This window comes from Apaloderma vittatum, unplaced genomic scaffold, assembly GCF_000703405.1.
Source record: "Apaloderma vittatum isolate BGI_N311 unplaced genomic scaffold, ASM70340v1 scaffold6155, whole genome shotgun sequence".
NCBI lineage: Eukaryota > Metazoa > Chordata > Aves > Trogoniformes > Trogonidae > Apaloderma > Apaloderma vittatum.
The window spans coordinates 46,848-71,173 of record NW_009715390.1 but is presented as its reverse complement, the minus strand read 5'-3'; the positions used below and the strand labels follow the sequence as shown (position 1 = coordinate 71,173).

Genomic DNA, 24,326 nt, shown 5'->3' with positions numbered 1-24,326 from the left:
CTGGAGGGGCCGGTCCCAGCCGTGTTGTAGGCCCTGACCGCCAGGTGATAGAGAGCGTTGCCTCTCAGGTTGCTGACTTTTGTCGACGTTTGATTGCCAACTGTTCGAATCCTTTTTGCGTTTTCTTCCTTCTCGTCGTGTCTCCAACATCTGACCTGAGAAGCAGAGCAGGTACATGTCTACCTCCAGCTACGGGCTTGGCAGCACCACGTTGTCTCCAGCGCTAATTTTGGAACTTCTGCCAAAAGTGCGAGTGCTGCAGGGACAGATCCTGCCACCCGTTACAAATCCTCCTTGCTCCTTGCTAGAAACCAGCCTGGCTGCTGCACTCCCTCCCCAGGACCTCAGACTGCCTTGCCACGGAACGACGTTCACACAGGTTTTCCTCACTAAGCTCTACTCTCTGTTTTTGGCCAGACCACAGACAGAAAGGTGTGTCATTGTTTACAACATGAGAGAAATCGCTGCGTATTGAAGAGACGAAATGAAGCAGATATGCTGTGGGAATCCACCCTCCCTGTGGCGGGCAGGAGCAGCACAGTAACACCTGGGGAGGTTCAGGTTGGATATTAGGAGGAATCTCTTTACTGAGGCAGTTTCTTTACTGTCAGGCACTGGAACAGGCTGCCCAGGGAGGGGGTTGAGTCACCGTCCCCGGAGGTGTGTAAGAGACGGGTGGGTGTTGTGCTGAGGGACAGGGGTTAGTGGTGTTGATCGGGCTGGGACAGAGGTTGGACTCGATGACCTTGAAGGTCTCTTCCAACCGAAACTGTTCTACGATTCTATGACTGCCCGTGACGTATCTCCACGCCTCCTCAAGGCTTAGTACCGAAAGGACGCTGCGTTGTGTTTCCATACCTCGTATCCCTGTATTCTTCCTTTGTGCTGGCTCTCCCAAGGGGGAGCCCAAGAAACTTCAATGTCTGAGGCGGAAAGACTTCTGGCCAAAACGGTGGTTGGGGCTCTCGCTGGCTCTGGGTAGAAGAGTTAAAAATAAAATGAAGAGTTTTCAGTTTTGCTTTCAATTAGTCCCAAACTTCAAGGAATTTATTTTCTTCATTGCATGAAGAAAGAAGGATGAGACAAAACAAACTTCCACATTTCAAACCGATGGCCTGGCGGCACCTCTCCTTTACCTAAGAAATGAAGTAATTACTCAACTCAGCCCAGGATACCATGTACTGTAATTAGGACAAGAGGCAACATTTCCTAATCAGTGGACATTAATTCATGCTAAATCTCAGTGGAACTCTTGCCAGATTATATATTACTTTTCCATTAATATCAAAAGATTTCATTATGATTAATGTTACTTTAATGACTATCAAAAGAATTAATCACGGCTCGTCATTTATTATAAATCAGAGCAAGGATTAGGTATCAAAGGATATGCCAAGGTGGATACTGAACCCTTTCAGACCCGGTCAACCCCCCCATGTCCGGCGGCAGGGAGGAGGGAGAAGCAGCGGGGTGGGCTCCTGGCTCTACCTTCCTCTGCCGAGTAGACAACCGTCACAGGGCTGAACGATCCTTCTCCCTTGTTGTTGTACACCCCGACTTTAACTTCATAAGGGGAGAAGGGCGGCAAGGTCTCGTTGCGGAAGACGTATCTGGCAGCGTCTGGTGAGGCCACGACGGTCTGCATCCAGCTGACGGTGCCGAAGGGGCGGAAAGCCACCACGTACCCGAAGCCACCTCCATTCTGCAGCTCCTCCGGCACTGTCTGTGGGCAGGCACACCACGGGGGAGAGGACACTTTCAGCAATAGCACACGTTTATCTCCCCGTCTGCGTCTGCTTGCTGGCTGCTGCCTCCTGCTCCTTCTAAACCTGCTGTCCTACAGAGAGTGCTAGAGACAGGAGGTGGCTGGAGTCCTGCTTCACATCTAACCTGAGTTCAGCCCGTCTGTGCCAGAGCCTTGCGGCTCTGCGAGAGCCCTGTAGCCACGGGGGAAAGCAGCATCTCCTAAGATTTAACCCACCTTCGTGGGTGCCCACCTCCCTTCAGTAATGGTGTGAGTCATTTTAGGCAATGACTAAGAGTCTGTGGTTTGTTGGGGTGAACCAAAGACACGGTTCCTGCTTTCCCAGTACACGAGCAGCTGCTCTCACGTCTTTGGAACCACATGTGAAGCCCCTGGCAATATCCTCTCCTGCGAGGACAGGCTGAGGGAGTTGGGCTTGTTCAGCTTGGAAAAAGACAAGGCTCCCGGGAGACCTTCCAGCAGCCTCCCAGTGCACGGTGCTTCCAACCTTAACCATTCCATGATTCTGTGATTCTATGATAGGACAAAGGATAATGGTTTCAAACTGGGACCAGGTTTAGAATTTGATATCAGTAAGACATTTTTTTTCTCTGAGGGTGATGAGTCACTGGAACACATTGCCCAGAGAAGTTGTGGATGCTGCTCCCTGGAAATGTTCAGGGCCGTGCTGGACGGAGCCTTGAGCAACCTGAGCCTGTGGGAGATGTCCCTGCCATGGCAGGGGCTTGGAACTAAATGATCTTTGAGGTCCCTTCCAACCAAAATCATTCTATGATTCTAATGACCCAGCCAGCACAAGGGTAGTGGTCCCTCGCTGGCCCTGTGGCTACACAGGGGCCCAGACCAGGTCAGCCAAGTAGCCACATCTCATATGACAACACCTGCTAGAGATCACGATGGCGCACATGATGGAGAAGGGCACGGAAGGGGCAGGGAACAGCTGGGAGAAACAACCTGTCACCTCCAGGTCACTTCTGGGCACACTGACACTTCCTGCTCTCAGGCTTGAAGCCCCCTTAAAGCTGCATCAAAATGCAAAGCTTCAAGGAATTAAAATAATCTGTAATTATGGGCCACTCTCCCATGGAAGTCTGTGGTGCTTAAGCACATGCAGGGTTTGCTTTTGGTGGCTTCTTCTTCCTCTCTACTGTAAGGCTCATTTAAAAGAGTCTACTGACTGTTTCAGCAAAACACCAGTTATATTCTCTGCAAATTATGACTCAAATCAACGGCTGACGTTCTTGCCATGTTTGTTTTTGAAACACATTGCAGTATCTTTAGGAGACACAGCGTAGCTAATTAGTCCAACGGAGAAGGAAATTTAGCATATTGAGCTGTGTGGTAAGGACAAAACCCCATTTATAGTTTTTTAATAACCTTAAAAATATCTCTGGCAATTCATTCTGCCAGCTTGGTCAGAAATAGTGCTAAGTGGAAGTGTTAGCATGTCTAGTGAAGTTCATTATTAGGAAAAATATGCCAGCTGCATCGCATCGTAACATGAAAATACGAGCAGGAAGATGACTAAAGTTCTAACCCTGACTGCCTTAAGGAATATTAAACATTTTTCATCTCTGTACCTCCTCTTGCTGGCTTTCGTTAGCAACAACAAAAGCCAGCATATGAGTTGTAGTGCTAACTTTTAGCTATTTGCTGCCATATATCCCAGCGCAAGGATGAGGGATGAAGCCTGGTCTCACAAACTCCTTTTGGTCCTTCAGGTGGCCCATTTGTGTTTTGCCGTAGGGGAGTTCAGCTCCCGTCGAAGCAGCGACGTGCTCCCATGGTCCCCTGCACTGCACTTCTCTGCTGGCTTCCTTGGATTGGGAAGGGATTTAGCTTGATTTTAATAGCTGGGCTCTTTTTATCATACAGTCTGAGCTTTTTATTGCAACCTGTTTGAAACTTCACTGAGGTCTGGGTGCATCTAGGTCAGGCCCCTTATTAACTTTCCTCTCAGTTCGCACTCCACTTACCTCCCATGTAATGACCAGCTCAGACTTGCTCCCTCCACCTCCACTGACGTTAGCCGGGGTCACTTCAGGAACTGCAAGAAAAGATGCAGGAGATGGAATGTGGCGACTTTGAAACCAGAAAAGCACATTGAAATGGAACAGACCTTCGCAGCAACAGGACTCTGCTGGCCTTCCCCTGCTGGGTACCAGAACTGCTATTAGGAAATGACTAATTTGCCATGGCAAACAGCACATTAAAAGTATGTCAATAGTAGTATATTAAAAGTACGTCAATTAACTTGTGTATTCAGTCACTAATTGTTTAGTTTAAACATTTATCTTCCATATAAAAGGGCTTTTATTTATTTTCCCCATTTTATATTCTGTTCCATTACAGGCTAAAAGAGAACAGAGGAGCCACCTACCAGGGGTTTCCCAGAACCGAGGCACACATCCCCGCAGCCGCTACGCTGAGCCTGTGCTGCGACCCCCTTCTGCCAGATCAAAAGGCAGGGCCAGCATCGAGGAGCATTAAAGCTCTCGAGGACATTAACTTGTGCTGAAGTCCCCGAGCACAGGCACAACTGAAGATCACAGCTAAGCTCTGCTTGCAGCAGCCTGAAGATGCGGTTCTAGGAGGCAGCGTTTGGGAGAGGGTGGCAGAAGACAAGACCTTCCGTAAGCTCATGGAATGATCCAACCCACAGGACAGCCCAGGGTGGTTGCTCCAGCACTGATGGCCCACAGGGTGAAGTCCAAGTTACTCCAAGAACTGCAAAAGCCCCCAGCATCAAGGCACTTAAGGACATGGCTTAGTGGTGGACCTAGCCTTGTTAGGTTAACGGTTGGACTTGATCTTGAAGGTCTTTGCCAGCCTAAATGATTCTATGATTCTATGACTGTGGACTCTCCAGCTGTGAAGCTCAAACTCCAGCTCTCAAGGTGCTGCAGTCTGAGCTTCAGTTTCCGTCACATGGAATCATGGGAAAGCAGAGGGACTGCTCTCAGAGTTCATCTCTCTTGGATACTGGGCAGTATTTTTCAAAAAACCTGCCCAAACACTTTTTTCTAAACAAAAATAAATAAATAAATAAAATCTTTGCTTTCTGCAGGGAAAGGGCACAAAGTCTTCTTATACTCCAAGAATCATGGAGTGAGCTAAAGAGTCCATCAGGAGCTCCACAGCTTCCCCAGCACACAGGTAACATGCTACAAGGGAGGAGAGCAGTGGGTGCAGAAAGCGCTCCTCAGCTTCCTCCAGCGCAACCCATCCGTCAGCACGGAGGAACATCTATTGGACACGATTTCACTTGGTTGCCCACCACTACTTACGAGCTTCTTCAGTTCTTCTCTTCTCTGAAGGTCTGCTGGGTTCTCCAATCCCGATCAGGTTGGCAGCCACTACTCGAAATTCATACTCGACCCAAGGGTTCAGACCCACCACTGTTGCGGTGAACGTCCTGCCGTCGATGATGTCTGGAACTACAGGTCAGGAGTTCAATGAGAGCCACTAAAAGTATTAGAGACTACCAAGAAAAGGTCACAGTCATCTGATACCCTTAAAAGTGAGGGATTAACATAAATACTAAGCGAGCAGGGATTGATAAACATTTCCTCATTTCCCTGACACTTCGTTGACCGCAAAGAAGTAGAAGAGGCAGCGTTAAAACATCGTGCTTTTACCACAGAAATTCCTGCTACTAAAGTTTCTCCTAAATTGCCACTTTTTGAAAACAAAGTGTCAAGGCAACAGGTTGAAAGGGTTTTTATTTTTCTCTTTTTTAAAGCATTCCCTCTGTTTAAGGGTTACTAGAACAAAATTAACCTCTGATGGAATGAGCAATTACATCACGGGACTTTCTCCTTCTCTCAGGAAAATAATTCTACTTAAAGACAGGCCAGATGACACGGTCTGTCCCTGAGGGATGTCTTTACAGCCCACAATTACCGCTGTATATCTCCAGCATGGCAACAAAAGATGGGAATTCATTCTGTTCTCTCTTAGACATTCATGAGAAAAGTGGATGAGTAACGGCGCTGCCCGAACCCTAAATCTTTGGGTTGCCCAACTTGAAACTAGTTAACAAGACCAGCGCTCTGCAGCCAGTGAAATTACTTTTTAGGCTGCAGAGCTGCTCCGCTCGGCCCGTGCGCGGGGCCCGATGGGCGCGTTTGCCATCGGTGGAGCTCCCGAGGGCCAGGAGGGGGGGACCTACCTGTGCTCACCGCTTGCCACCCCACCGAGAAGGGCGTCCGTGCCTGCACCACGTACATGGTGATGGGGCTGTGGTTGTCTGCTCCCGGCCTCCAGGAGAGCTGAGCGGTGGTGTCGGTGATCTCGTCTATCATCACGGCTTCTGGGGGACCTGGGGGACCTGTTGGGAGAACGACAGGAGAGGAGTGCTCGGAGATTTCCCGTGGCTCAGAGAAGGAACACTCTGGTCTTCTCCCCTTACTTAGAGACAGAAGTAATCGAGTTCCTTCCAAGTGGAACCTGAAGTGTCTCCCCAAAAGCACCACCTCAAACTCCTGCGATTCCCTCTACGGACTAAAATTATTCTCGTGTGATACTCATAGAGCTGGACACGTTCAGATATCTAAAATACCCTGAAACCTTCCAATATCCTGCCTTTAAAATGAAAGTTTCAACAAGTCTAGCCAGATTTAATTTCTCTAAAATTAAAACTTTAAATTGTTTTGCTGTGGGGGGAGCAGACACCTAACAGCGCCTCACGGAGCAGTCGGTCCCCACTGCGAGTTACACCAGAGAAACAGAATTTCATTAGATCTGTCACAAATTACTCCCACCACTTGGCAGAGCTGAAACAAACCATCTCCATTTTTTTTGGAATAACCAAGGTTATTCCCACCATTTCAGAACACACTTCTTCACAGGGTGCAGGCTGCAGGCAGGGCAAGAGGGAAAAGTTATCAGTTGCCTGTTCACAAAAAATATTTTTGAGCTGCTGATAGACAAATATTTTTTCTGTTCTGATGGTGTGAAAAAATCCCACCCTGAAAAAGTGGGTTGATCCGTGTGTACTGGTGCCAGGGGTTACTTCTGTACCCTCTTGTGTCATATATTATTTGCTATAACAACTGATTTTTCTCCTAGTGTCTCTTATTATTTTGACATGACTCCAATACGTAAAAAAACTGCTGAAAATTATCCTGAAGGCTCCACTTATGCACCAACTACTCACCTCCCCCTCCAGTCTCACTGCTCAGGGATATTTCCTAATTTTTATGCAGTCGGTGAGATGGTACGGCACAACTCTCAGCACATCTGGGGCACCACTGGCCTGGACAGAGATGTCCCTGCTGGTGTTTTTAGGGAGCAACTATTTTTACTGTCACAAGAGGTCATTTTCTTGTGAGAATTTCATGTTCCTCCTGTTTGTTTACAGAGTCTGCACTAAGGAAATTACCTAACCAAGGCGTCCGTCAACAAGCTGTTTTGAAATGGTTGTGCAAAAGGGAAAAAAAACCATCTGAAATCGCTTTTTAGCAAACACCTGAGAGTCAGACTAATGGGGAGAAACCTCCTGGGTTGGAGAGCGGCGCCTTTGCTGCCTCCAGGGGCCCAGCTCTTTGCACAGCACGCGGCCAAGAACATCTGCGTCCGTATTCCTACGGGGGAACGCGGTGCAAAGCATCAAAATATTACAGCTAGAGACAAGGGCACGTTTCTGAATGGAAGTTCGGGGCTAACCTTGCACATTTGACTCCAGCGCAGCTTTGATAAGGAAGAAATTTCTTTTTTACTCTCCTCTCCTTTCACTGAGCTGCCCGAGAACTTAGGTTACGTGGTCAATGTGCAAACTATGATTTTGCTGGGGTCTAGAAGAACTGAAGGGAGCAGGTACAGCGCAGCACCGAAGTGTGATTTCCTCAGAGCTAATGAGCAGGAAAATATAGATCATATTTACTGTAAGGATCCAGGCTTGGGTTAACTAACTGCACCTCTGTTGAAGTCCTACGCACAGATCACCTGCGTGGGGTAAGGAATAGATCCTGGAATACCAGCCAGGTGACTAAATCATGTTTATTCTAGAAATGGCACAATACTGCTGGGCAGAAATGCAGTGAATAAGCTGGAGACTCTTTCTGCTGCACCGTTCATCAAATAAATGAGCTCAGTTGGTGCAAGTTTTGCATTCAGGACATGAACATGTACTACTAGTGTGTTTATCTGTGCTGGCTGCCTGTTGTATGAGTTTGTATATATGAAAGAATCTTTATATGCACTGTTTGAAAACGCACCGTGAACCCCAGCGTGTACTTAGAGCTCATTTCTTAGATTAATTACAAGATGCCGGGATCCCAGCGAATGTCTCTGAGCCCAGGAATTGTCTTACCAGCAGCAGAAGATAGGGGAAAAAAAAATAATAAATAATTTTACAACAACAGTAGCAAAATTCAAATACCTCTTACAATCAGGTCTGCAGCAGCCGATAGCTTGTCCACACTTGTTTGCACCATGCAGACGTATTTCCCAGCATGCTTCAGCTGGATGCTTCTGATCATCAAATCACCAGCTGAATCCTGCTGATAAAGTAGGGAAAAGTGGTTACAATTACTTTTTAATGAGCGCTAAACATCATTATCACATGAAGGACACTGTGACTAATGGATTTACTTTACCCTGGCTGATGAAAACATTAGTAATGCAAGCGGCGGCCTATTAAAATGATGTGAGGCTGCCTTGAAGATAAGAGCGGGAGCGTTTCTAAAATTACGGCTCCGCCAAGGAGCAGGAGAGCCTGGTTTGGGTCCGTTAAGTGGCTTCCTCATTAAAACAACGTGACAAAGCTTACGTAGGGCAGGTTCGCTCCGATTCCTCCTTTATCTCTCCAGATATCCAATTTAGAGCCTCTCTGGTATCGAGACGCCCCAGTTGTGCCTACATCCTATTTCGCAAGCGAAAACCAGCCCGAACGCTGAGGCATCTGCAGTAGTTTCATGTTGTACGACGGCCAGCGTTTTCATTGTGCTAAAGATCACGAGACCAGCGCTCTCCGAGGAAATCTTGCATCACCTAACAGTGGTAATTTGTTTTCCAAATGCCAAGCGCATGTCTGATTAACTGTTGAATGGAACTAATTAGGTTTCTGGATGTATAGGAAGCTGAAAACTCTCTCTAAATGTTTCTCCAGACACAAAGCGTTCGATACGTGAGAAATCGCAGGGTAACCTTGTGATCGTGGCTTTCTGACCAAAGAATATTAATAAAGTTTGTACTTTTAGCTTTGCAGCCCGATCAGGCGCAGTCGCCGGGAAAAGCCGTCGCTGCCGATGTGCACCCTGGGCACCAATCTTTAAGTGCATCTTTTAATGATTTTTTTTTTCTTTTTTTTTTCAGGGATAACAGCAAGCTTTGTAAATTGTATTTCCTTTCCCTTTCAGCATTAAATTTCACTCCTGACAAATGGAAACACGGACGGCCAGTCTGCCTGAAACCCAGCGCCCTATTAACTTAGGCAAGTCCATTCCTTCTATGAGCAGTCCTTTTCTACGTAACCTACTTTTATTAGCGCGAGGAGATTGCCTTAGTATTAATACTTACTCCTCCAACTCTTTCAAAGTGATCCCCATCTTTTTCGAAGTCTATCAGGTGCCCATTAAATGACCAGGTAAACATGATATCCAGAGAGTGATCGTGAGACACCTGGCAAGGCAAGACGATGCTTTCTCCAACAGTGACATCCATGCTGAAAGGGGACACCATGACCCGGGTTGCATCTACAAACAATAAAGAAAACAAAAGGAGGGGAGAAAATGAGAGCATTAATCCCATTCTCCTGAGAAATGGAGAGAGATTTAGAACTGAAGGAGACCCTAAGCAGCCTCCCACAACTGCAGCAGTGCCAGCAGGATGTGAAAAATTTGCCATGATCGCTCACTGATCCTTCATGCAAGGAGTGAACTATGACATCTTTGATTTCATCCTTCGACACCTTTCTCTTTTTGTTGGATTGAAACACTATTAATAAATCCTCCTGAATCCTCTTCCACTCAACATCCTGGTGAACAAAGAGAAAAGAAAAGGCTGGAAAAGAGTGCAGCGGATCTGAGAGGCCCGGTTAAAATTTTCGAAAGAGCTTGAAGGTCACAGATTATTTTATTTGCGTCCTCTTTCAAAGATTTGTTTCACAGACATTGCTCACATGGCATTTTGAAAGGAAAGTCCCCAAACTCATGGGTTTCTCTGACAAGTTCTGTCTGTTAAATACAGGCAGCAGCTTGTACCGGCTCCATCCTGGGCTCCAGGGCTTCTTCCCTTATTCACAGGTGGAGTTCACATGGAGTCTTTACCACTGGTTTAATTGTCTATTTTTCACTTTAGTCATGCGGTACGAGCAAAAAGATGAGCCACGAGACATTACGCAGACTTCAGCTCCTCATCTGTGCCCATGAATTCCCTCTGCCTCTACAGTTAACATTTGTCTTTCATTTCTGTTGACAAAAAATGCGGTATTTTTTTTTCTACAGGGCCTCAGAGGAAAGGAAAAGGAGGAAAAAATATTGCTTAACAATGAGACCAAAAGTCTGAAAATCATACACAGACAGATATTTTTGCTCATTGCAAAAGTCTATTTTGCACAGCTGCCATGCTAAAATACTGTGAGCATTATTCGTTCTCTGGTATACGAACCCAAAATTTTAACTACTTCTTCCAGACACTATTGGCCAACTGCTTAATTTCTTGCTAAAATAATAAGGATACAGCAGCAAAGATACGCACTGGGCAGATCTACTCACTGAAAGTCAGGGTTTTCAAAGACCACACACCAGAAGCGTGCAGGAGGTGGTGAAAAAGACTTAATCGCTGACTATACGGGCTTCAGATCAAGTCCTTAGGGACTTGGTTGTATTATCTTGGACAGATTTAATTCATCTATATTTTAGTTTCGCTTCTAATAAAATAGAGTAAGTCTTAGCAGAACCACAGCAGGTGTTACGAGGCCTAACTGATTAATACAAGCAAAGCATCTGAAATTTCTCAGGTATAAGTGTGTGTTACTAAACCAATTTTTAATTACTGCTTAGACTTATGACATCGTTTTTGTATAATTGATGTACCAGGATTTTACAGTCACTTGGGATTGCTACTGCTGAGACTCAAGAAGACCCAGAGCATCCCAGGATGCCGCAGAACTGCCCACACCTGCGGCGGGGCTCAGGCACAGAACCGCGCCCTGAAATTCCTTTCGGCGTCAGGAGTTCATCCTCTGCTCTGCTCAAAGCCTGTACCCACCGTAAGAGGGACATGGATTGGTTGGAACGAGTTCAGAGGAGGCCACAAAGCTGACCCAGGGGATGGAGCAGCTCTGCTCTGAGGACAGGCTGAGGGAGCTGGGGTTGTTCAGCTGGAGAAGAGCAGACTCCGGGGGCACCTTGTCCCTGCCTGCAGTGCCTGAAGGGACCTACAGGGAGGCTGGGGAGGGACTGTTGACAAGAGTGTCCAGCGACAGGACAAGAGGAAATGGATTGAAGTTAAAGGAGAAGGGGTTTAGATTGGATCTTGGGAAGAAGTTCTTCAGCCCGAGGGTGGCCAGACTCTGGAACAGATTGCCCAGAGGGGCTGTGGCTGCCCCCTCCCTGGAGATGTTCAAGGCCAGGTTGGATGAGACCTTGAGCAACCTGGGCTGGTTAAGGGTGTCCCTGCCCATGGCAGGGGGTTGGATTAGATGATCTCTGAGGTCCCTTCCAACCTAAGACGTGATTTCGTGGTTCTATAACTTGACTCTGAGGTGAAACGGGTCCCTCCCACAAAGCCTGAGCTCCCCTACGCACGTCCCATAACGCTCCGGGTGAGCTGTGGTCCTGAGCCAGTGCCAGCACCGAGGTTTTGCCGTAGCTATCCCTCGCCTCCATGGCACCTTCTGCAAGAGAAATCCGCACCACAAACCTGATCCTTCCTGCTGCAACGTGTGCAGTTTATAAACATGTAAAGAATGAAACGTGGGGGTTTGCTGAAGCCTGGCTTTGCTGAAGTTTTCCCGAGCAGCTCAGCGCAGCTCCCGTGGATGTCACAGGCACAGCAAGCACCCGATGCCTCCGAAAATCCAGCCTCCAGGTCTCAATCCAGTCATGTCGAGAAGAATTGCGAGCTCGGAGCTGAGCACAGCGGGTCACGGGAAGGGCTGACACAGCTCGGTGACAAACGACACGCCGGGAGGGCTCTGACCCAAGCCAAGCTCAAGCATGAGCCTCCCCCCTGCAAAGCGCTTTACAAATCACCCCGAGGAGAATGCTTACCCATCTCTTCTCAAGGACTGGGAAAGCTGAAGAATTAAAAAAAACCATCCCCTCTCCCCCCGCCTCCTTTAATAAGCCAGCAGAGCAGCAAATGGGAAATGTTATTCAGAAGGCAATTGAGGGCAGCCGGGTGTGGGCACACGTCGGCGACAGGCAGCCAAGTGGTAATCAAAGTTATTAGATTTGCATTTTCAAAACCTGTAACGTCAGGCACTTTTCAAATTACGGTGAGTGCTTTAATGATGCCAAAACTGTGCTGGTTAGGGTCCACTTAAAAAAGAAAGACAAAAAAAAAGAGAAAAAAAAAAAGTTTTTTGTTTGAGCTAGCTACTTATTTATTGTCTACTTGCAAGGTAAGAGAGGCAATCTAGGGAGAGAGATGCTTCGTGAGAGCTGATGTTAATGTTCTGTTACTGTCCCTTTCACCCTAACTGCAGGTTATTTTCCTCAGATGTCAAGGACAGGTCATGTAAAAAAAAATAATTAAAAAATCTGTGATTTCGGTGATATTTTGAGAGCTGCTATTCTCCTTTGGAGCACTCTGGTGCTTTTTGAGATAGTTTTAAAAATCATGTTGAAGGATGCATTTGCGAGTAAGGAGTAGGAATTTCTATGAGTAACATCACCTCTTAGAGCTGCCTGCAGGTTTCGGAGCCCTCTGCAGAGGGAAGCAGCACCCAGCACTTCCCAGCTCTCCTTCAGACAAGAAAACGAGCACAATTGTTCGAGGTCAGCTGTGGAAAAGTTTATCTGGTATTACTGGGAAGTTTTTAGAGGAGAAATAAGCGCACGCTGCACGCCAACGGGAACGCTCTCAGGGCATGAGAAGCCCTCCACCACCAGGAGGCAAAATAATCTGGTTTTTAGCCTCAAACGGGAAAACAGCGAGGGGCAAAAACATGATGACACTGTGCACGCAAACGCACGCGGTCGGTGTTCTACAGCAAACGCAGCGCCGGAGCAAGTTCAGATTCACTGACCTGGGCTTGGCTTTGCTACAGGGGAGGAGGAGGAGAGCTCTCCCACTCAGCGCCGAGAGAGCCAGGAGCAGGCAGGGCTGGCTGCTGGCTGTCTGTAGGTGTCACTGAAGGCTCAGGGAAATGGGAATCCTCCCTCTCAGCCTTCCTTTCACACCGGCCTTTCCAGGAGGCACACTTTGTGCGACAGAAACGGCACTTCTCAGCTCCACGCGCCGTTTGTCCGTGCGTGCCAGCCGGGCTGGTGGCTCAGCTCGCAGCTCGTCATCAGCGCTGAGAGGGTTTGAGAAGTGTGAAAGCTCCCCGGGCTGGTGCTCAGCTGGAGCAGACCTGGTGGTGCCACCCAGGAAAGCTCTGGGGGCCATCACCGTTGGCCCCAGCCTCGCCAGCGGGGTGTGCCGAGCACCTCTGAGCCCTCCTTTTGTCCTGCGTTACATCCCATCATTTTAGCACCACAGTATATCGCAGAGAATTTCACGCAGCCGTAGAATCGTTTAGGTTGGAAAAGACCTTTAAGATCATCAAGCCCAACCATTAAACTAGCAAGTCCCACCACCGAAAAGAAAAAAAAATCGGTGCGTTTTCGATGGATTTAATGCATTTGGTTTACAGTACGAGCGATTTTCACAACGTTTTCTTGCTGGCTTTCAGGCAGCTAGACGAAACGGAGCTGAGCAGTGCTTCCCATCTGCAGGGAGGCTGTAATTGCTTCGCTTTGTCCCTCATCCCCTGCTAAAGGGAGCCCGTCATCAGCTGTTAGTGCCGCCTGCCTTTTGTGTCTCATTCCCGGCAGCTGCGAGGCATCGGAGCTGCAAGGCAGCAGGCTGCGGCCAGCGCGGGTGCGGTCTGAGGGTAACAATTACCCAATCTGAAAAGAAACCACCCAGTCCCGATTTTCTATTGATTGGGTGTCCATTAGGAGGGATTACTTGTTTAGGGTAAACAGCTTTGCATCGCCGCGCTCGCTTGCCGCAGCTCACGCGGTGCTATGTGGTGTCGTATCGATCCCGAGGGCATGACACAGCGGGACACGTCCCGCAGCAGCACGACATAAGTGACATGGAATGAATCAGAGTGACTCTCAGAGATAATGCTATTTTTAAGGGAAAAAAAAAAAAGTCAGTCTGGAGCACGCAAATACCTTTTGAATGATACAAGAGGACCAGGGCAAAGCAAGAAGCGATGTCGCTGTGCCCATCAGCAAGATTTCAACTGACCGGAGGGTTTTTCCCACCTAGGGACAAGCAGACCTGTCGGTGTTAGGTGGCTTCTTGCCATCCCATTTCCAAATGTACTTGCTTCCAGTTTGGCTCGGCTGCAGAGGTTGTGTGCTTCGTCCTGCTGGGAAGGGACTCGGCGATGCCAATAACTGCGGTGCCTTTCGATTAAGGCTATCAAAGTGCTTAGTAAACAGGGAGAGATGCTTGGCCAGCTCTGGCTGCTGAAGGAATACAGAGCATTTTACTACAATAAAAGATTGAACTGTAACGTGCTCAGGGGATACAGCCTGTTGTTGGCTTCAAACCGGTGGAATTGAGCGTCTCTGAGACAGATTTTAAAAAAAAAACAAAATAAGAGTTAATGTCAGCATTTCCAATCCTGGTTTCTGAAACCTGTGCACCTAACGCCGAAATGCTTATTTAGGTGTCTATCCCAGCACAGAGGAGGAGGTTAAAGGAGAATGAAGAGAAGGCAACGCTCAGGTTTTAACATTTTTCTCCAGGGTAAAATACCGAAGAAATCTCAACTCTCCCCGTGAACTGAACAGCGCCTTCAGAATGTCCTACTTATAAGGGAAATTTTTCAAGGTTTTGCAAAGGCTTACTCCTTCCTTTCTTCTTCCAGTCTTGCCCATTTCACCTGATCTTCAAGATTTGTTGGCACTTCCACACTGCTAGGTTTGGTTAACTGGGAGCTAATGGAAATTGTGTAAAAGACCCTCCCCTGAAGGTCTGCAGTACACCTCCCTCTCCTTTTTACTCTTTGGCCTAAATAGGGAAAGCCTGTTATAAATATTCATGGCTTTGGAGGTGAAAGTACTGCAAAGGGGCACAAATCAGCTAGTCAAGACTGCAATAGCTGCTTACGGACAGAAGAAACACGGTCTCGTTCTTTAAATGGAAGGAAAAAAAAAAGTGGTGTTTCTTTTTGCTGAGGGCTACCTACATTTTCTTCGAGTACAGAAGAAACACTTGTATCCCAGCTATTATTCTCTGAGGACACGTCCGAGTTAGTGGTGAGCAACTCAGATGCACCATGGCCAGAGCAGCTGCTGCAGGACGTGCTGAGCAGGACATTTATTCCAGGTTGGGCATGAGGAGACCGCCCAGACCAAAGCCGCTTCAGCACACGAGGCTCTGCCTCTGCGCATCGTGTCTTGTGATAGGGGCATGCCAGGGCATCTGTTAGCTGTTTAGTGAAAGCCAGTGTGGATGACAAGGTAATTTCAGGTTCAAGCATGAATGCTCAAGTGCAAGAATTTATGTTCAATTACCAGATGCTTCAAACAAGCAGCAAAGACAAAGGCAAGCGATGCCAAGCACACACGGCCGCATCCAAGGCAAGAGAAAACAGACAGAGCCCTGCACGCACGTTGGCGAAATTCCTTATGTGCACCTGAGTGGACAGCCAATATTTTCAAGTTTGATAAACCATCTAATTACCTCATTCTCTTAAACAGCTACCAGTGTTACAATGCTAAAGACTCAGCTACATTTTTTCCTTATCTGCATAAAATATTTCCTGTGCAAGATTTTAAAATAGGTTTTTCTTGTAGGTAAACTATAACTCAAGCATTTGAGACTCACTTTTTCTCTTTTTGGGATACCAGCATGTTTCCATTTTGGTTTTTATCAGAGGGAGTTAATAAACACGTTGCAGATCAACGTCCTCTCTTTGCAATGACATTTTACATTCTTGTATCGATTTCAAGGCAAATAATTTCTGGAGATAATAAAAATCAATGTTGGAGGTAGAATCATTTGCTTTCTATGAGCAACCAAAGAATCAAAATCCAATACATGAGTACTCAAGTATACTATAATGTTTCTTTCTCTTCTATTTGTGAATGAAACATTTATTCAAGACTGGAGAGTCAAAAGCACCTGAGACTTGACTTGCTAAACCTCTGGGAGCTCTTAGTGCTCTGGGTACAACCAGACACCACGAGAAATGCTCAAGAGAGGAAAGTATGACCCTGAACTAAAGAGATGACTAACCAGCGACCAGCTAAACTCATAGTATGCATTAGCATAGCAAATTACAGCTATCTTAATAGACTAATTGAGTACTTTATAGGGCATGGCCAAAATTAAGACTAAAAATAAATGGGGAAAGGCTAAGCATTTACAATATTTGGCCTTTACAATAGCACATATGTGAGCTGTGAGGAGTCTCATACATGCTTTCAGCAATGGGCACATACTTCTTATGCCAATGAAACTCTTCTATGTAATCAGCTGTTATACACGTGCTCTCGCAAGACAAGTAACTGATTTATAAGGCACGTTTCTTAACAGAAAATTTTGCAGCACTTACAGTATCCTCTGGTGTGTACTATGGTAGTTCAGCCTAATAAAATGAAATCTCATTAAAAATGAAAGGGCTGCTGTCAGTTTAGAAAAGGGAATATGGGTCTGGGACTGGAGTCACTTCTCTGATTTTAGGATACACGTGGTTAGTGGTCTAGATCGGTCCATGCCATCAGGCAGCACCGACTGTCGGCAACGAAGGCAGGGACACACGGACGTGTGTTTAATGGGGATAAAGGCAAAGAAGAGAAGAACATCTGACCTTTCCTTCGGAGACTGATTCAGCAGCACACCCGGTTGAGCTGGGCATTTAGGACATGCTGAAACTGCTTTCCTGAAAGAGGATCCTTATCTTGTAGTTGACTTGGCTTAAATCTTGCCCTATCAGACCCGTGGCAGCACGGGAGACACGTGATTGTTTTTAGATAGATGCTTCAGCATGTTGCCTCTTAGGAAGCCTCTATTTTCTGTTAGTATGGGCAAGTTTTTTTTGGTTTTGTTTTATTTTTTTTTTCAAGAGGGGAGTTTAGATGATGTTCCTCGTGACTGCACTCCTAAGTAACCTGTCCATGCAGGTGCTGAAGATTCCCTTTCAAGAACGGCAGTTTCCTTCTCCACCTCACTCAGAGCTGAACTGGAGTCAAGCTACAAGTTATTAACATATTTCTTTAAACTGACACTGAAAAAGAGCTTTCCACAGATTGAAAACTGTCTAAACTTGATGTAAGAGTCTTCCTCCCAGGAATTAATGCCTCCCACCTCTCAGACAGGGACCGGGCAGTCAATCAAGGGACGGCATGTCTGCATACTCAAATATGCATTCTTTGTGTGGCTGAATAATAAATGAAGGTTAATTTAAATCTGAAAACACATTAAGAATGGATCAAAGGATACTGGGGAGGGATGTACCATTACAGCACATTCTAAGACAAAATATATGAAAATATATCCACTCCACTGGGAACACAGAGAGTGTTACTTAAATGACAAGAGGGCACAATACTTCATTTTAACCTCTATTTTACCTAGTGAAACGCAATCTTGTCAAATCAAGCTCTCTCCATACAATTGTGACAAAGAAAATAATATATAATGGGGTCTGGAAAAGACGATCAAACCTGTCACTCACGGAAATTTGTGCTCGCTCTTTACAGCAGCATGCAACACCGCCTGATTACACTACAAAACCCAAACATGCCTTCTCTTGCTCTTTGCATTTCAGACTAAAATAAAAGCCACTTCACTTCGGAGGTGCCTTAAATGAAATCGGTGTATTTGACAAACGATTGGACCGCTTGTGACACGCTTTACAGATAACCCAGCGAATTCAAGGTGTCACCTTTTGTGGGCTATTGATTGCAACTAGCTGATATCCGTCTTTTCAAGTATGGAATAATCTTACTGTCATTGCAAAAATGATGGCCATCTTACAGAGAAGGTTAATCAGATACGGGAGAAATCATATCTAATCTGTGATAAATTGCAAGTCGCTCAAGGATCAATCACCGTTCTCCTTGCAACACAAGCCACAAGTACCTGTGCACGCACGACACCCCGTGGTTTGCCGTGCAGCCCGTGTACACAGTGGCCAAGAGCATTCTGCCCCTTTGAACAGTTTAGCCTGCTGAGATCATCAATTTATGGTTTGAATAGTAATGACCATGACTTAAAAAAAAATAAAAATTAAAAAGAAGCAGAGCGGCGATAATACGACATGCAGGCATTCAAACTGCTGAACTGCGAACTGACTGGCACAGTCTTTGCGTGTTGACGGTACAGTATGTGCTTTAGGTCTTCCCTATCCAAGTCCTATGTCTGTTAGCTACACCCTCCTCATCAGGACCAAGACGTTAGGAATTAGCTGACATGCAAGAATAAACCCCAAATTAAGAGTCATTAGGAGCAGATGCCTCCTGAGCTGTCAAGCTCACAGAACAGCATGAAAATCACTCCCTGGACGAGTTCCCCAGGAATGATCTGTAGCCTCAACATCATCCAGATCAAGTCCTGCACACGTCATGAATGTCTCGAGATCAGCTAGCTTTGGCATACAGGTCATCTATCAGACAAGACACATTCATCTTCCCCAGCAGCTGGTATGAACGCAGCGCATCGCCATTCCCATCGGTGCGGGGAACCGGATGGGAGCACCTACTGGTACCTCTGAAAACAGGAAGAGTTTTTGCTATTACATTAATATTAAGAAATCGGGCAGACTGAAGATTATTCTACTTCGTTCTCAGTGTGTTTTAACTTGGTGAAAATAAACTTTTGCACTAAACTGCTGCATCAATGTATTTACCTGGAGTTAGCAAAACCCACATACATGCTGTAATACACAGGATCCGTATAAATACCATTTCATACAATGATGCAATTGGCAGGAAGACACCACGCATCTTGGTTCTCAAAATGAATACAATTACTTCTCAGTACTATTACCAGAATCAAAGTACACTTGCTCTAGAGCCATACACAGACAGAGACGTAGAGGATCTATACCAGGATCATTCTAGTGTGCATCTACATATAACGTAAAGTAAATTTATTTTCATTATTATATACATGTGTGGCTGTGTATGTTCGGGGATGTCTCTCCCTTACTTCAGGCACTATCTTCTTTATGCTGGGATTTTGGCTATCATATGCTGCAGTAAAAAATACCCACAACTGCCCTTAAGCTGCATTACAGAACCAGTTGGTCAAGAGTCAACAGTAAGAACAGAACCACTGCATCAAACCTTGGAAAAAAATTTCCTGGGTCACAAAGGTCTAATTTGTTTCCTGGTGAAGGTGAGATGGTCTCTCCTGTGCTCTCTGGAGTTGCAAGGAAGCAACTAATGCCACTGGTTGATGTTCCAATTAATTAGCGACACATCAAGAAGATAAACCCTTCTGAGGGACATGGCACTCTTGTTGGTTCAGCCCTGGTGCTGATATCATGGGAAGGGGCAGGATGGAGGCAGGATCACACGCGAAGTGAAAATAATCAACCTGCAGGATCATCCCGTCATTATAACTTGCTAAAAATCCCCAGCTCCTACTCTGTGGAATAAATATCCAACACAAACCGTCACTAAAAAGTGTCCCTGACATTTTTCCTGCTACGTGGCGTTTTACTTCAAATTAGTCACAAGTTTCCTTACGTGAATAATTTCAAAACAAGAATCAAGACGTGTGAAGATACACACAGAGGAGGAACAAATGGCGTGTCAGCGCTACCATCTCTCTTTTCAGCATGGTTTCAGTGACAGACGAGTTTGGCCCCAAGCATCCAGCTTTGCCAGGGCTTCAGGTCTACAGCATTTCTCCTAGACAATTCCACTCATGGCTCTGCTGCAGGGAATGACGTTCATTGTCAACTGCATCAAACAGTTCAGTCACCAAGACTAACGGATTCAGGCTGAGATTTTCACAGAGACTTTCTACTGTACACTTAGACATGAAAGGAATTGAAATTTTCACTGGTGAGGTACTGCTGACTTGCTAAGTAAACTCTAATAAAGATTATTATTGAGATACATTTGCAGTGAAGCCAGAAGAAAACACAGTACTAAACCCCACAACTTTGATTACTAGTTCTTCATAATATACTTAAAAACTTCAAATATAATGAAAGCAAAATTCTTATTCCAAATGCCTGTGTGACAGAACGGGACAGAGAAAACCAACCCAAGCCCTGGCAAAGTCTGTTCAGTGACAAAATTTCCTTGTATTTCAGAGTCAACCTGCTTTTGAGCCATGAACATTTGTATTCACATTCTATTCCCAAATGACTGGCTTGATCTCTGCGATACAGTATACCTAGAACGTAACCTATTCCAACGATGCCTGATACTAAATTCTCTCTGCCATCATGATTTTTGGGATTAAGACAAGAAGCTCTATTTTTTGTATTCACTTTGATGGGATCACTTATAATCTTACTTATGTTGCATTAGAAGAGGGGAAAATCACGTCCCAGGAGTCCCTAATATTGCAAGCACCACCTCATCATTGCTTCGGCGCCGCTTTGGTTACTCTCTGATGTGTCAAAATCCATCGCTCCCAGACTTCATCCGCGTGCCGCTTGGCTATTACTATCAGATAAGCAACGTCGAATAACCTGTCTGCAATTCAGCTAGGCTCAGGGAGGAAAAAATCACAACAGCTCAAAACCTCAGAAGTTTGGGTCTGCTAAGCTGCTTCCAAAAAAACGCTTCTGAGAAAATACACAAAAGGACTGATATTTCCCCAAGTACTGTCCCAGATTCTTTCCTTCAACACTCTTACGCTTTTTCCTCCTACGACAGAAAATGTGCTCTCTAAACATTTCCTCTGCATCTTTGATGTTAAAAACATCGCCTTCAGGCCAGTCTGTTCTTAGTCACTGTTTTCAAGGGTATAAAGTTCTTAGGATAAGAGAGTCATTATCACTTTCGCTCTTTATTCTCCCAGACTGCTTCCTCCGTCTTTACCTGAAACGGCAGTCGCGTTCTCAAGGCACGTGTAGACCATGACCTCCCCTGTCCCCAACTGAATTACTCCGGTGTGGAGAGAACTGGCTCAAAAGGAGATCCGCTCCCACCTTCCACAACAGCGCCCTACTCTACAACAAGCTCAGTTTTCTCTTCTCGTGCTTTTTTTCTCTAATTTAGCCAAGATTTGTGGGATTCCCATGAAACTCATGTCTGGAAGGTCATCCCGCTGCTGGAAAAGGAAAAACTCTGTATCCTCTTTCGGGATGAAGATCAAACTCATGCTGTTAGTGGACTTACAATGCAAGACTTTCTCAACAGCACAACTGTCATCACGTTTTGTTTTCTAGAGACAAAACAGTTCCATGAAACTAAAAGCTATTGGATAGCTTGTTGCTTATGTTTTAAATGCAATCACACACACAAACACGCACACGTACAAACAAATGTGCTACGTTTTCATTCCAATGTCTATCAGAAGTCCTTGATCTACGGTTTCAGTTTAACTATGCCAGTTTTTCATTTGTATTCAAAAACTGAAAAATCTTTTACCCTTTCTGAAATGAATCATGTTAAAATAAATTGAGGTGAATTGATGAAAAGTGTTAATTAACCTGCTTTTTTTTCTCATTAACAGTCTGTGTTTAACCTATAGGTCATCTCCTCTTTCAGCTGATGTACAGATTTGATCTTCAATGATGAGCTAAAAAACCCAATCTTCTATTGATGACTGAGAATTCCCGAACCTCTTGTTTTGTAGGGAGAGGACAAGAAAATTGCTAAACTGAAAGTGTTGAGCTTTCTAAGGAATTACTCTAAAGATTTTTTTAACCACTTTTCAGCTTTAAGACTCCTGATGTGCCTGAAGGTTGGCTGGGGTTGAAGAGAAAGGAGAAGGTGGTGAAGAGGGAAGTGAAGAGAGAATCTGCTGCATTTACCACGATCCAGCACAAACATTCCACACCAACAGGCACTCTCCGCATCAGAACCAGATAGAGAAAGTACCCGGAGAAACCGCTCCATACAAGTCAATATATTTGTATTTCTGCTTTTAAAAATATAACTCTAATAACGCTAGAGATAAGTCCAAAATTGGCAAGAGAGATGGGCTGGAGATCTATGCTTTTTAATATCAAGCTCTTTGCCAAGGCGACTTTTATCATGTTAATGGCTAAATCACACTGATTGTAAAACAGCCAAAATGAGGCAATTAGTAAGGCCCGTGACAGCCACAGAAAACGAAACGCACACGGTTTTCAGTGCAAGCCAGATGGATATTTTCAATATATTTCTTATTGTCTGCTTGTGGTAATACGTTCAATTAAACTGAATCAGTACTACAGAAGACCCTTTGAATTGCCTGAAAAAAAAATTAATTGTCTGCTGCAAATTTAATGAAGCTTAACTGTTGTATTATGTTTACAAGTTTTACTTGTTATGATCAGTAAGTGTTTACAAGAAAAAAAACCCCTCTAACTTACTTCATCCAACTAGCCCTAAGAGCAAACCATTGGTATTTTACAGCTTATTTCTTTTACATGCTTCTCTGCCATTTGCTGGTTTTGTCCTTAGCGGCTGACCTTGTTTTATTCTCTCCCAAATACGAAACCAACAGCTCTTATGGTGCTGTTCATTCATGAGATGTTGGGAGTTAAGTCTCACCCAACGGTTTGACCGCAAACTTGTGTCATGACGTGTCCCCAACGTGAACGCCCAACCGTGGGCTCGTCCCTCTGATGCTGCCTCAGTTTCTCACTCACGTTCCAGCAACTCGTGTTCGACAGGTTCGCGTTAAGGAAACCAAAAGCAAAAGGGGCTCCTGAGCAGACCCGAGGAGAGGTGGGCTTTGGGGGAAGCTCGGCAGCAGACGAGGCGTCTGCTTCTCATTTTGCCTTTTCTGCCATCTCAGAATAATTACAACCTTTTCGCCTCAATTAACCGTCAGAGGAATGGAAATGCTGACATGGCACACAGCTATCTCATCCTCCCCCGGGGTGCTTTGGGGATGATCGGATTTTTCTGATGAAACCTCGGGTTCTCGCCTGACTGGAGCTGGGAGAAAAACCTAAATGTCTACCAGACTCGGGTGCAACCCGCAGAGGAGATGCACCTGCAAGCTCTGAAACACCAAGGCGAGCTGCAGAAAGCAATTTGGATGGGCATCCAACTGCAGCTTGCAGTTGGAAATAAATATATCAGTTGCCTGAAACAATAAAATGCTTGATTAAACCTTGTGCTTGAAGTGCCATATGGAGAAGAGCTTCTTAAAAGCCACAAGAACCCCGAGGTATCTCCTGGATACCAGCCCCATCACCAGCTTCTACTTGGAAGTTTTTCCACCCAGGCTCAGTTAAGGAGATCCAGCAAAGTGCAGCCTGAAGCCTCGAGGCTGCAACGGTTGAGGGGAGGGAGGAGCAGACGCGGCGGATGCACAGCTCTCTCCCTTGTAATTGTGCCTTTTGTGCAGTGCTTTGGCTCATAATTTTACTTAAACCTAGCTAAAGACCCTTAATTGTGTCCCAGAAATAATTGGTGTTGGTGGAAATAGTCCAATTAGAGCTGAATCCATCCCTTTGCAATTTTACGGCCAAAGATTATTGCTTTCACTGTCGATAATTAAAATCGAGCTTTTGCTACTGGTTGTGAGTTAGAAGTCAAGAAACATTTTCAGACTTAGAGATGTTTTTTTTCCTAAACATGAGAATACGGCAAAAGGCACTCATGAATAAATCAGTGCTTTCATATCTACACAGCTCTCTCTAATCCTTTTTTTGCCTATAAAACGCTGATGTAGAGATTGTGGAGAACAAGAATTTGACACTAAATTGACTTTTTTTCCCTAATATTTTTTAAAACACCCAATGAGGAATATTCATTCAGGTGTGGACTACATATAAAAACTGTGTCCAGCAACTACTGAAAATCCCCTTTAACAATAATAAAACTTCTTCTGACTTTTTCAAAGTTCTGAGTCTTTGGTTAAGGGTAGAAAATCTTGGCTTTGATATCAGCCCAACACACATCTCGTGTACCATCCGGTCTAATTATAAAAAGCCCGTAAAACATGGACGGACCTAAAGGGCTGCTCTGGGATTATTACTTCAAACCCTGCCTCTCTTTTTTAAATTATATTTTGTGCTTTCAACATCAGGTGTCATTTAACCAGGTTCTTTCTTAAGGGCTGAAGCAAAACCAACATGAATTTCAACTAGACCGAGTTGAATCACTAGGAAAGAAAAATTAAGACCTTAAACATTGCTGGATCTAGACAGACCTGAGACAGAGTGAGGGAGGGGCTATTCACGTTTCAAAAGGACTAACCACTAAACACACGACGTATGGACAGACGGTATGGAAATGCCTGCAACAGCTTTCTGGGA

General features: G+C 45.4%; 1 protein-coding gene across 1 annotated transcript in view; it reads right to left on the bottom strand.

Moving 5' to 3' along the window:
• The window catches only part of LOC104273709 (contactin-4-like), a gene marked incomplete at its 5' end in the record, with an annotated part of 68,215 nt that overhangs the window by 3,221 nt on the left and 40,668 nt on the right, over nucleotides 1-24,326 (bottom strand). Inside the window, 8 exon segments of the mRNA XM_009869118.1 lie at nucleotides 1-155; nucleotides 859-974; nucleotides 1,489-1,723; nucleotides 3,742-3,812; nucleotides 5,053-5,202; nucleotides 5,937-6,095; nucleotides 8,148-8,265; nucleotides 9,287-9,462. Of these exon segments, the coding sequence (XP_009867420.1) occupies nucleotides 1-155; nucleotides 859-974; nucleotides 1,489-1,723; nucleotides 3,742-3,812; nucleotides 5,053-5,202; nucleotides 5,937-6,095; nucleotides 8,148-8,265; nucleotides 9,287-9,462 (1,180 nt within the window).